The 13,211-nt window shown below is 45.0% G+C and overlaps 1 protein-coding gene across 3 annotated transcripts in view; it reads left to right on the forward strand.

Moving 5' to 3' along the window:
- camkk1a (calcium/calmodulin-dependent protein kinase kinase 1, alpha a) overlaps positions 1-13,211 on the forward strand; it is a 51,094-nt gene that overhangs the window by 16,748 nt on the left and 21,135 nt on the right. For 2 of the 3 annotated variants that reach the window (XM_026182292.1, XM_026182294.1), the window contains exons 2-5: positions 2,462-2,863; positions 8,090-8,137; positions 9,956-10,009; positions 13,176-13,211. The exon at positions 13,176-13,211 is cut by the window's right edge and continues 16 nt beyond it. In XM_026182292.1, the coding sequence (XP_026038077.1) occupies positions 2,576-2,863; positions 8,090-8,137; positions 9,956-10,009; positions 13,176-13,211 (426 nt within the window). In that variant the 5' untranslated portion in view covers positions 2,462-2,575. Of the gene's footprint in view, positions 1-2,435; positions 2,864-8,089; positions 8,138-9,955; positions 10,010-13,175 lie in introns of those variants that run through there. The other variant, XM_026182293.1, reaches the window with a different exon arrangement.

Here is a 13,211-nt window from a genome sequence, read left to right on the forward strand (position 1 = left end):
CATTAACACCGCCCAAAAGATCACTGGCTGCCCTCTCCCCACACTGGAAGTTCTACACAACGCCCACTGTTTTAAAAAGGCCCAAAACATCATAAAAGACACCTCACATCCTGGCCACTCCCTGTTCGAACTGTTGCCCTCAGGCAGACGGTACAGGGCAATCAGAGCAAGGACTAATAGACTCAAACACAGCTGTTATCCAACTGCAATAACACATCTGAATACTACAAAAATGTCCATCACGCCACTCTTGTGTTAATCTATGCACGGTCTGAAGCATGTGTGTGGGAATGTATGTGAATGTTTTACTGTTACATCTTATTAGTATTTTAAGTATTCTATCTATTTTATTTATTGAATTTTATTGTTTTATTTATATTTTGATATTGCTAGGGATGATGCAATGATCGGGGACCATTCTTAATTTCGTTGTTCTCATGACAATGACAATAAAGTTTCTGATTCTGATTCTGATTCGTGTGGTCACGTCGTGCTGACGTGTCATCAAGCCCTCAGGTTGCTGCAGTAGCTAAAACTGCTTTAGGACGCGTGTCGCAAACCCTGACAAACAGGAAATGAACTAGTGTAACATCTCTGAAATTTAAACAAGTCTTGTATGTGCACAACTGTCTTTCCACAGCATGTCTTCATCCTGTCTTCCTTCTCTCACCCCAACCAATCACAGCAGATGGCCCCGCCCCTCCCTGAGCCTGGTTCTGCTGGAGGTTTCTTCCTGTTAAAAGGGAGTTTTTCCTTCCCACTGTCGCCAAAGTGCTGCTCATAGGGGTCATATGGTGGTTGGGTACCTTACAATATAAAGCACCTGGCGCTTTGTAAATAAAGCTGCATTGAATAGACATTAGCACTGTCAGCTCGGTAGCTAATAGCTTCTATTTGATGCAAAAGCGCCGCATCAGTCCCGTGGTAAAAAAGACCACAGGGTCTGAACCAAAGTGATGAACCAACAAAGTGATGCTGCCATCCCGCTAATTTATGCGTTAGTGCTGAGCGGCTGAAACTGAGACCTGGCAGTGGGATGACAGGAACCAGTAAGACACACCTGGACAAACTGGAACACGGTGTTATTTTTGACTATGAAGCTTCTACCTTCCTGACACACTTCAGGAATAGCATTACACGGCCCATTTACTCAACACCTCAGATGTGACTTCCTCATACTGTGTCTTTTCACAGCACACATACAGACCCAGGTGGTCCATTTAGGATGAAAGCACTCTTGATTCCTGCTGTTCATAGATGGTGTTTGACGGCTACGTGCCCTTTAGCTTCGATGGCCGGGCTAGGCGCAGAACAAAACCTGAGCCGGGTGTACTGGGGAGCTATTTTCTGTTTGCTGCTAATGGTGAGACTTTGATTAGAGATGAAAGAGGAAACGCAAAGTAAACAAATTCCACTAAAATGTGTGGTTATGCACACAAAGCATTCAGTCTTTTTTTTTGTCTGTCTTTTTGTCTGTTTGCATTTTTTGCCTGGGTCCGCCTACATGCATCTGACTGAAAGCATGAAGCATAATAAGGCTTTTCACTAACAGGGTTGGGTTTTCTAATGAAGACATTAATTTGAATTTGTAGGCTCATGAACCACCAGGCCACCTGCCCACGCAGAGATGACATTTCCTCTTTGAACTGACTGATTACGTTTAAGCGTTTTTTTTGCAGCCGTGTTTCGTGCAAACCTTCAGCAGCCTCCGAAATCTTTGATAATCCGGCTCCCTTTACTAAGACTGTGAGAAGGCTTGTTTCTAAAGTTTTCAGCAGCCAAAAAGGGACTAGCATGCAGACTTTCATCGTTAATTCAAGAGGCTCAACAACAATGCTTCATTAACCATTTAGAATTAAAGCCTTTGGATTGTTTATGGCCAGTTTCCATATTGTTTCATAAATGAATTTGCATTTGGTATCAATTCATTGTAGCTCTTAATTTGTGGATAAGGTCAACAAGCTGAACCAACCACACGGGGCTGGCTGCAGCTCAGGAGGCAGAGCAGGGCTTCTGCTAGGCCAGAGTGTCCCTGTGGCAACACACCGACCCCCAAGACGCTCACGCACGCATCCATCGGAGTGTGAGTGCTAGACTGAAAGCACTTGGAGATGCTTGTGTGAATGTGGGTGTGAGGGGCAGCAGTCCGTTTAGTGTTGACCTGTCGTGCAGATCTGAATGTGTTTAACAGACAACAGTCTGCAGGTAGAAGTCAAAGGTAGAACGTGGATTCCTGTTCTGAATATATGAACATGTGATGTGACAAATGCTTATAGTTCCTTGCAAATGCTTATGGAGATGCATTTTTATTAACTCCTCTCTGCAGCATATTGGCGAATAAACAGATTGAAGATTCATTTAGCAGAGATAAATTGGAGAGTGAATCATCCTTAAAGCAAACCAGGTGCATGCATAGTGCATCTCACTGAGCTCAGTCTTTTTCCCGTCTCTGTCTTTCCAGCCGCTGAGACCCTGAGCGTTGCACGCTGGCCCAGGCCACATTGATGCTGGTGGGCACTGGCCTGTTCCTCTCCCTGCCACCTGCTTCTCCACAGCTCCCACGTCTTGAGCCATCATGGCTATGAGCCGTGACGCTGGCTGTGAGAGGCTGGACCCGAACTCTTCCACGCAGACCAGCGGTCTCACAGACATCATGGCCGCCATGACAACAAAAGACTCGGATGGCTCAGCCGCCAGCGGCGCGAAGAACGGTGGCTCCCAGCAGGACGTGGCTCAGGCCAAGCGGCCTCTTCCGACGCGGCCTCACCTGACTGGGAGGAAGCTGTCTTTGCAGGAGAGGACGCACATCTCCCCTCGCAGGCCTACTGTGGAGAGTAAACGGGTGTCCATATCTGACTCCCAGGTGAGATTGTTATCGCCTTTCAGCTTCAGTGTAAATATGTGACGTTTCCTTTCACAGCGCAGCAGTACCAGTGTGAGGTTCATTAAAGACATGAAGCTAGGTGCTAACCACCTCCTGGCCACATGCAGTCTTTTCTCCTGCCATCTACAGCTTCTGATTTGGGATAGTGGGTTTCTGAATTTGGGTGTGACAGGTGGCATCATAGCAGGGAGTGAGGTGCACGCTGACAGACGGCAGCTTGTCCTGCTCATGACAGCAGTTGTCAAAAGTAGACACCACCAGCACATCCTGTAGGATGGTGCGTCTGTTATTACAGGCGGTGTGTGAGTGCGACAGTGTTCCAGCTTTGTCCCTGAAATGTAGTCTGGACTGGTCCACGTGTGCTGTGATAATTTGTTGGAGTGTTGGGGCAGGAAAAAAGAAGCAATTTTATCAGATTAGATGGACACGAAGTGCTTTCAGGCCTGTGTCGTGTTGCTGAATGCACCAGAGGAGACGTAGGGTCAGCCTGGGAGCAGCTAAACATGTGACCCGTGTGTGCACTGTATGTCGAGCCTCGGCCTCAAAGACCCCACTTTTACGCTCTGTGGTTTCACATTTGTGTAGGCACGGTAAAGGCTCGTCGTGCTGTTTTACAGAAACCTTCAGGTTGCAAACGACCTGCTTCGTTGTCTTCTTCCCGGAACTTCAGGGACATACGAGTGAGCAGCAAACCTGCAGTGATGCACACGGCTGCTGCTGCTTCACGTCTGGTACATTCAGTGCGAATGGAGAAGAGCACAAAGGTTAACTGTTACAAACAATGGAAGCTAATGAATCTGTTTAAAGTGCATGTTGTTACTATCAAAAACAGTTTTGCATCTAGTGTGTAACGACTGATTTACCGAATTATGGCTGATTTACATTTCTGTGGGGCGTCTTTGTAGCAGTCGTCCACTCGTCGGTGGAATTTATCCTTGATGCTGGTGCGGTGTGTGTTAATTATCATGTCATTGTGTACCAGTGTATCATATGTGGTGCCAGCTCCACTTCTGTAACTGGACACATACAGGAACTACTGAACAGGTACTGAGCTGGCCAATCACAGCAGCTACAGGCTGGGTCAGCGCGATGTGTGGCTACATTTCTGCAGAGCTGCAAGTCTGAACCAATGCTGAAGGTTAGTCGCGTGGTTTCAAAGGGATTTGCAGTTACATCTCAGGTTAGAATGTAAATTTCCTGCTGAAGCATAAATTGAGCCTCACATGTCAGGAAAGTCCTGCCTCTGGGGCCACAACAGCTTTCGCTGCTTGGTGTATTTTATTAGTTGAAGTTAACAAAGTCACGTATCCTGAGGAAATGGCTGCATACATAATTGCCTGTACTAGTTAGCTTTGCATAAAATCAAGCTAGCTCTGTGTGCGCGTGCATGCGTGCGCGTGTGTCTTGAAATGTGAAAGAAAGCAGCTTAAACCTGAGTCTCTGACTAGGGCTGCTCGATTATGGCAAAAATGATAATCACGATTATTTTCACTGAAATTGAGATCACGATTATTTGACGATATTTATTTCGTCCGCCAGAGCTTATATTATTTTTTTACATGCTGTAGTGCCATTTGTGGGAGCATTTCAAGTTGCTATACATCAATACAACTGTTATAGCCCATATTTTAATAATATGTATGCATTAAGTCCATAGTAACTACATTAATTGCAAAAAAGTGCAATAAACTACAAAAAAATTGAAAATCGCTTTTGTTTTGTTTACATATATTTCTACTTGGAGAAATTTAAGAGGTTTATCCCTCAAAACTTTAAATACAAAAAAGTTGCAAAAAATAGTTTACAACAACAGGAAATTTATTTTGAGTGTCTTCATAGTTTTATTTTGGAGATACAGCAATTTTTATATACTGCAGGAAAAACAAAAAACAATCCTATGATGCAAATTTGCAAAGAATGTGCATCAAAATGAATTGCACTGCTGGAAATAGTTTGAGTTCTAAGGCCTACAAGTAAAAAACTAAATTTTCCGCAAAAATGATGTCACTTCGCGTTGACGTCTTTTTCACTGTGGGAAGTGTTACGAACAGCTGATAGGAACGGCAAAGCGTGTTTCTGGAATATTATGTTTTTGTTCCTGCAAGCTCTTTTTGTGCAATTTTTGCAAAGCTATATGTGGAAGGAAACCGTGACCGAGGACAAGCTGATGGCATCAGATGTAAGTACAACTCCTCTGGTTTCATATGGAAAAAAATTTATTGTGCTAGCTTAGCGTTCAGGTTCTACAGGGATTTAAAAATAGTTACACAAAACGAGCATGCTGCTCTGACCGGCTTTAAAGGTTTAACAATAACAATGTATTGAATAATGACTTTAAAAAATAATATAAAATAGTGTGCAAATACTGATAACAGTGCAAATGTTTGCAATATAAGAAATAAATGAAAAATGTGAACTTTGCAGTGTTGCTCTGTGGTGCAGCTACGACACCATAGCAAAGTTTACACACTGTGTCTACTTGATCCACGTCTGACTGAACCCATAATGTTTCCACACCACTGAAGTTTTTTTTTTTTACCTCTCTTTTCAACCAACGGCAGTCACTCTCCTGTCCAAATAACTTCTGCTTAGCTTTCCGAGCTTCCCTCGGGTCCTCTTAATTGTTGTGACGCGTGTTCGAAATGCAGAGAGGTGCGCTTGATTTGCCACACGGAGCAGCGCGAGAGTAAAGCATGAGGGAGGGGCTAATAATCGGCTCAGTCATTTTTAATGATTGTTGAAAGCCCAGATCGTAATCGTGATTAAAATTCGATTAATTGAGCAGCCCTATCTCTGACAGCAGTGATGCTTTTGTGTCTCACAGTGTTGACTCTCATTATTTGTCACCTGTTATGATTTCGGGGCCTTTATAGTCTGTTAGACCGGCTGCCAGTGCCGTGTGGCTCTGGGTGACTCTCGAGTCTCCTCTCTGCTTTTTCCAATTCAGATTGAACATAAAATATTTATGAGAGCTGCCAGTACAGGAAACCCCTCTGAATTCATCACATTGCTGCCACAGCCTCGCAGACCTGTCATTGTGTCCATTCCTATCTGCAAATGGAGTTGCATCTCCTGCACTGAACCATGAAAAAGGGCTCGTGCTGCTCGTATTTCAGCGTTCGCGCTGGATGTGCAGAACGAGGGTGGGAGAGAGGTTTGCTACGACTGGTAAAAGCAGACAGGAAGACGCAGCAAACACCTTTGTAGGCTTATCAGAATGAGCCAAATGAAAGAGGTTGTCTAAAATCTACATCCTGTTATTTCCACTTCAAAAAAAGACATCTGTTGGTAAATTAGGAAGTCCTGCATTAAGTCAGATGATGAAACGTTGTCACCAGGTTGTCACCTTCCTCCTGCTGTCTTTTCTCTCTGTACTTGCAGTCTGTTCATAATGTGTTCCCCGTGCACCGTGGGAACTTTTAAGAGAATGATTTGTGTTTTAAAGTTTGGAGGATCTGAAGAACACTATCAACAGTAAGGACAAAAACAGGCATCATTGTGAGACGGTGTAATTGTACTTGACATGAGTGTCTATGGGCCTAGAGATGCAATTACACTGACTGCAGTAAAAGGAGGAAACTAATGCACCGACCCAGTCTGCTGGAAGAGTTGATGCAATGAGATGAATGCACCCGGCAACAGTGCATGCTAACCTAAATGCCCCCCAGTAAAATGTTTCCAAGCAGGAATACTGCGTGCTGGATTCGTGAGTGGAAACTGTACGTGACTCTCGGGATGGAGTTTGGCAGTCCTTTGCGGCTAAGTATCTGCTTGTGTTTGTCTGTGCAACGTGATACATTTTGCAGGCTTTTACACCAGATTACCATAAAAGCTGCTTTCTTGTATGACTACATGTACGTTAATGATGTTAATGCAGCAGCGGGGGGAGCTTGGAGTAAAGAACCAACGCAGAATAAACCCTCTTACTCTAAATTCGTCTCGCTTCACCTCATCTGCAGTTTTGTCCAAACAGATTGTAAAATGGATTTTTGCACCTTCAGGCTTCGGATGCTGTTTGACAAATTCTCCTTTTGGTTTTAATATTACGTCCTCAGGCTGCTGACTTTTAATGCCTGGTTATTGATTTCGAGTGTGTATTTGTTATGCACTGATATTGATCAGCTGTTTAGCAATGAATGCAGATGACGAAGGACAGGCTGAGGTCTGCAGGGAAACCGATGACAGCTGGGGCAGCCGTGTGAGTGTACGGTGACAGCCCCCCTCTAAAGATTTAGCGTGGGGCAGTGGAGCGTTTCAGCTTGATATGTGCATGAGTGGCAGATGTATTTAAGGCTTTCTGCATGACCCTGTTTCTCCATCAGCCCTGACAGAGTATTAACTGCAGCGCTGCATCCACTGAGCATGTGCAAGCAAGCTGGGAATCCAAAACAATCCCTCCTGCTGCTCTTTTCTTTGGAATCTCTTCATTTTCCCTCTGATCCTTGACTGCCCTGTTTTCATTTTTGTCTTTTTATCTCTCTTCAGCCAATCACAGCACTCCTTTTCTGAGTTGTACCCAAGCCTCAGTCTTCTGTCCCCTTCATAATAGTCCACAGTGCTGCACAGCGGCAGCGCATCAGCCTCACATCTCCTGCCGTGCCGACGCTAACATAACCAGCAGTGATATTAACCCACATTATAACGTTTTCTAAAATACGTTGCCTGTCCCGTCCTGCAGCGTGAGCTGGTGCTTTCGTCCTGCACGCTAACATCCGTGTTCTGCTACCACCTCTCATTCTGTAAACACGCCTCGGGCGACTGGGCTCGCTCACAAGCCGCCGCCCCCCCAGCTGTAATGAAATAAAACGACTGCTTTCTCGCACGCACATACGCATGCACGCACGCACACACACACGCACACACAGAGCAGTGATCACCTTTTGATTACTGACTCCACAGCCTTTGTCCCCACACCCCCAACCCTCACCTTGCCCCCTCCCCTCCTGTGCCGTGCCCCTGGCTAACTCTGCTGTAGCAGTGGTTGCTATGGAACTGCAAATCAGCCGTTTAAGCAGTAGCACTAATGGATCTGCAGACGGTAAACACACTGCAGACTGCATCGTCACCTACGGTCAGGAATAAATAACTTTCAGTGCACGTGTGAGCACACGAGCAGGAAGAACATTTTGTTTCTTCTTTTGCTTTTAGATGCTGAAATGATTCCTTATTGATTTTTCATGTTTGTCTGCTTTGCTTGCTTCTTAGGACTGTATCCAGTTGAACCAGTATAAGCTGAAGAGTGAGATTGGAAAGGTGAGTACCATCCGTGCCCTTGGCCTCCATTCAGTTTACAAAGCAGCAGTAACTGAGGAGAGGTCGGGCTGCATGTGAGGAAATGGACAGCGCAGAGCGTGGCCCATTTTCATTTTGTTCTGTACATTCCTAAATTTGACCCATCAAATTACCACGTGTGGGTTTATTTGTGGTTGGGTGTTGTTGGATGTTGCATCACCAACCAAAGGCCTGCACAACCCAGTTTCAGCTGGTGCATCACAGCCCAGGAGGGCCATTACATTTTTTTATCCTCCATATTTGTACATTTCGGCTGTGTCGTCTTTTACAGCTTTTTAGAAACAAAGAAAAACATTTAAATTTGTGAAGCCAAAGTGCTGCAAACAGCCCATTTTTTCTAATAGCCAACAGGGACGACTCTGTTTGCACAAAGACGTTCAGTCAGAATATAGAAATGACCCAGCTGCTATGGGATAAAGTCATTAAAGCCTTTACTCATTTATTAGACGAGAGCCGTAAAGCAGGAGGAGGATGGAGCTTTAGGGTGAGCACATGCCTGAAGCCAACACTGGACCACAGATTCATGGAGAAGTCACAGACTAGCACTGTTGTACTGAAGCGCTGCAGTATTTGTCGATAACCGCTAACATTGGCTTGCTAGCAGATCCACAGTGGCTTTAGCATGTTAGCATAATAGGACTGTCCAAGCAAAAACAAAGAGGCTGTAAAGGAGAGACTGGGTGGTTAAAGTATCCTGATTACTACACATCCCAGAATTTCATTCAATTATTCCTAAAACCAGACATCTGCTTTATAGACACGTTGCTAAGGCGACTGCCTAGAAGGACCTATAATGACCCCTAAAATGAATTTAAGCTCAGATTAAAGTGATGTCAGACTTATGGGTTGTTGATACCCTGATAATAAACCCTGATATGACAAAAGCACACAGCAAAAATCAAAGTGCTTTCAGGTGTTTGTGTTTTGAAGCAGAAATGCATGTAAATGCAACATAAGAGCGTCGATATTTTCAGGTTGCACAGAAAGTCGCGATTAAAGAGAAACACTGTTGTGATTTGGATTTGGAGGAACTTGTCGTGTTGGGAACAGAGCAGAGGTACAACTGAAAAACCAAATCCAGTTGTGTGAAGTGCGCATTGTAGCCGGCGAGGCTAACCGTCTCAAACAGGTTAGAGAGGGAAACAAATACTGTCAGACTGATATTTGCTGTATATTCTCTTTGCGTGCTTTATATGCGACTCAGCTGCAGGCCACACGTCCAAGTTTACAAGCAGGAAGCTTCACTCACAGTTGCACTGTAAAATGCAGCGAGCAGTAAAATTGTGCATATTAAATGAGAAAAATGTCAGTTGCAGCTGCAGCGGTGCGTATTACAGTGGATTGCATCAAAGTCCTGACTGTTAACTTTTGAGAACAAATAAGTGAGTAAGTGGCCTTTAAGCTGTCCGGGCATCAGAGTCTATATATGATTACTGAACCTCTCTGAACATTCGGTCGGTTCCTCGGTGCAGAGCGCTGGCACTAAACACACATCCTCGGGAAGCGTGTGTGTGGGAGGACCCATTCTGTGCTGCCAGAGAATAAAAATGTTGTCTTTCAGTGGAAACGGTGCTGCCTCGAAAACATTCTGTCAGTGTGGCGCTGCCGTCTGCTCCGAGCGATGCTTTAGGAATCTGAACAGATTCTCTGAGCAGTCCTGCTCACGAGCTGCTCTTGTTTCGGTGCAAAGCTGAAACTACAAACTCAAAGTAGAGATTTCATGTTTGCAATGCTCGGCTGGTCTGCCTGTAAATGTGTTGTTCTGTTTTTGTATTGCAGGGCTCCTATGGTGTGGTAAAACTTGCCTACAATGAAGATGATGACAAACATTATGTAAGTTATTTGGTGGGAGCTTGTTTTACCGTCAGCATCCTTTAAGCTTTCATCAAGCCTCTCTCAGTCTGCTGCCTCCACCGAGGACCGGTGCTATAGATTCTTTTATTTTTGTTCTCCTTGTTGTGAATTTCATCCCTTAAATTGCATCAGTTGCTGTGGAAGAAACTTGGGAGTGAGAGTGGCGTCTGCTGCCATTTAAAGTGCATCTCAGGCCCTTTTATCTCCCTTCAAAGCAGCTCTGCTCTGTGGCCAGTTCACCAGCAGAGTCTGCATCGAGCCAGCACACAAACACGAGCTTGTTTTGGGCCGTTCCTGCCAGGTGTCCCTCCAAGTGTAAGCTGTTACCTTAACATAACTAAGCTGCCCTGTGCAGCAGGATCAATGTCGACGGTTTAAGATGTACTTTTGAACCAGAGGCAGCAGCAGCTCACTGCTAAACACAAGTCAGGAGTTTGTCCTGGTGCTGCATGGTAGTGAACAGGATGTTTATCCAAGGACACAGGCGAGCTCTATACAACAAGGAAAATAGTCAAACAAGGCAGTGCTCAAACGTGGCTCTTGAGACGGTAATGAAATGCAGTTTTAAACAATGTCCAGTGTGGAGAGCTGCAGTTTGTGTCCAGCCTCCTGAAAACTACCCTGACTGTGTGAACCTGTGAACTCGACGTCTAACAAGCGCTTGCTTTGAAGACGGAGCCGGTCTGCAGTTGCATGTGATGATACTGGAGCTGTATTGGTAACTGAGATTCGTGTTAACTCCTCACACTCAGGTCCAGCACGACTAACGTGTTTGAAACAGACTCTGATTATCACACGCTGGCCGTCTGATTCTTCAAAATAAATAAAAATGAATGAATTAAAAGCTTCCCGTGTACCGGCGGGATTTCTACATACGTGTGGGAAAGGTCTAATTTTTGTTGCACACGTCTGCAATTCACTGCGTTCTCGTGTTTAACTCTGATAGTTGAAACTGATGGAAGCGCTTCCTGCGCTGTGGGCCGATGCAGACTGGCTCACACGAGAGGCGCATCTGAAATAACAATGATGGGAATCAAAAGAGGAGGAGATGAGTAATGGTGACATGAAGGGTGATTATATTTCCTGGCAGTCTGAATTGGCAGAACATTAAACTGATTGGATTTTTCATGGAGAATGCCTGAGCCCACGTACAGCATGCACACGTCACTCGCTTCACAGAGGACAGATCACATCTCAACAGGACGCGCTGTCGCTGAGGACAACGAAGTGTTTGCACTGGTGATCAGCCGTGGCCAGTTTAAAGGGAAGTAAATGCATCATGTACCTGATGTTCAGTATGCAGAAAACAAACTGTGTCATAGGATTTGCATTTTTTGTGTATGTTTCTGCAGCACCCTGTGTCCTCTGTATAATCACTGTGCTCCACACCTGATGGGCAGGAATCCGAATGTGGCGATGCTGTTTGTCAGGGCGCCAAAGCGAAGCAACTTCCTGCCTGGAAGTTGGGAGCAGTGAATTTGAAGAGCTAATTATTAACAGATATTTGATTTGACTAAAGGCAGAGGAAGCTCCAGTTTGTTGTTGTTTGTGACACAGAAAGAAAAATAAGCTGCGTAATATGATGTCACTGTGTCGTACACCAATCCATCAAGTCCACAAACGATGACGTAATTGTTGTTCCTTTACCCCACAACCATAACGTTAGCCCCCTGACCCCCACACCTCCACCCCTCACCCCCACCTCACTTTTTTGTATTTTGCTTTTTCCATGTCGCAGAACTATGACATCACAACAATGTGATTGGTCGATACTGAACCTGGTCCAACTTTAATTTTGGCGTTTCAGGACCAACACGGTGACATCAGCTGCAGGTTACAGATGATGAAGTGTTCTCGTCCTCACTGAGGATGAGACTGAACTCTGCATCATGTCAGGGTCAAATGCAGCGTTTGGTGATCACAGCAGTCCCCATGTTTGACATTCTGTTAGTTGTCCAATGAACTTGAAGCCTTTAATTGCTGAAGGGTTCATGCAGCACTTTTATTAAACCCTTAAAGTGAAATAAAGCTGAAAGTCTCACTTCAGTCACGTACTTGTAGTTTGATATAAAACCCATTGGTGTGGTGTACAGAGGGAAAACTGCAGGAACCCAAACACGTGATGTGCCCGTAGTCCAGAAATGTGCAAAAACAAAGCTGTGAGTGGTATCGGTGAATATTACGTGGTGCATGCTGCTAATTCAGTTTTTGTTTCATCAAATTCCAGCATGTTGCACAGAAAGTGGAGTTTGCCCTGCAGCTCATCCAGCCTGTCAGTAAAGATTACCTGATCCAACCTTTCTGCTCTTCTTATTTCATCTGTTAGCAAAGTTAATGTGTCGCGTGTTTACTGAAAAACCTACAGATCAGAGCGCTGAAGGCTCTGCAGCAGGCTCAGTGGTGCAGTAATGGGAACGATACGATGCCTTAAGTCATTTGAACCTTCTTATCCACCTCCTACTACATCTATTTGCTGCTGACGCACTTTTGGCTTCCTTTGATCGGCGCCACACATGAGTCACGTTGCCGCCTCAGTGCACAGTCCATCTTCAGCCAGGCTCGCGTTACATTTTGATTGTGTGTTTACGCACAGGCAGAACACCATGTAACTGTGCACAACGCAGGATCTTCTTCTCTGCCAAACCTCGTTTGTGCACAGTCAGAGCCATGGCGACCAGTTATACAAGAAACCAGCAGGCTGTTCATCAGTGTCACAGTTTGTGGTGTAGAAATAGCAGAAAATGTTCCTCCTGCCACAAATTACGAATCAGTGGATTCACATTGATATTGTGAGTGTCTGTTAGAGAAACATGCAGTGAATGTTATTACTTTCCTTTTCCTTTGCATGACCAGTTCCTTACAAGAGGCCAGGATCACTGCGACACTCAGCTGTGCTCCAGGAGCCACTTGGTTTTTCCATGAAAGATTCCTCAGATCTGCTGAGAAACGCCGCCTTCACTTCGTACAAAGGAGAATTTCCTGCTTTGATGTTTGTGCACGTTGGGGCGAAGGCGGCGTCCACACGATGATTCTGGCTGCGATACGTTAACGTTCTTGGCTTTGTGTGCTTCCCTCTCTGATGCGTTGCCTTTTTGCTTGTTGCAAACATCATTGTTTCATGCGCTAAATAACTTTTTACTTTCAGGCCATGAAGCTGGTGTCCAAGAAGAAGTTGGTGAAG

Source organism: Astatotilapia calliptera, chromosome 10, assembly GCF_900246225.1.
Source record: "Astatotilapia calliptera chromosome 10, fAstCal1.2, whole genome shotgun sequence".
Lineage (NCBI taxonomy): Eukaryota > Metazoa > Chordata > Actinopteri > Cichliformes > Cichlidae > Astatotilapia > Astatotilapia calliptera.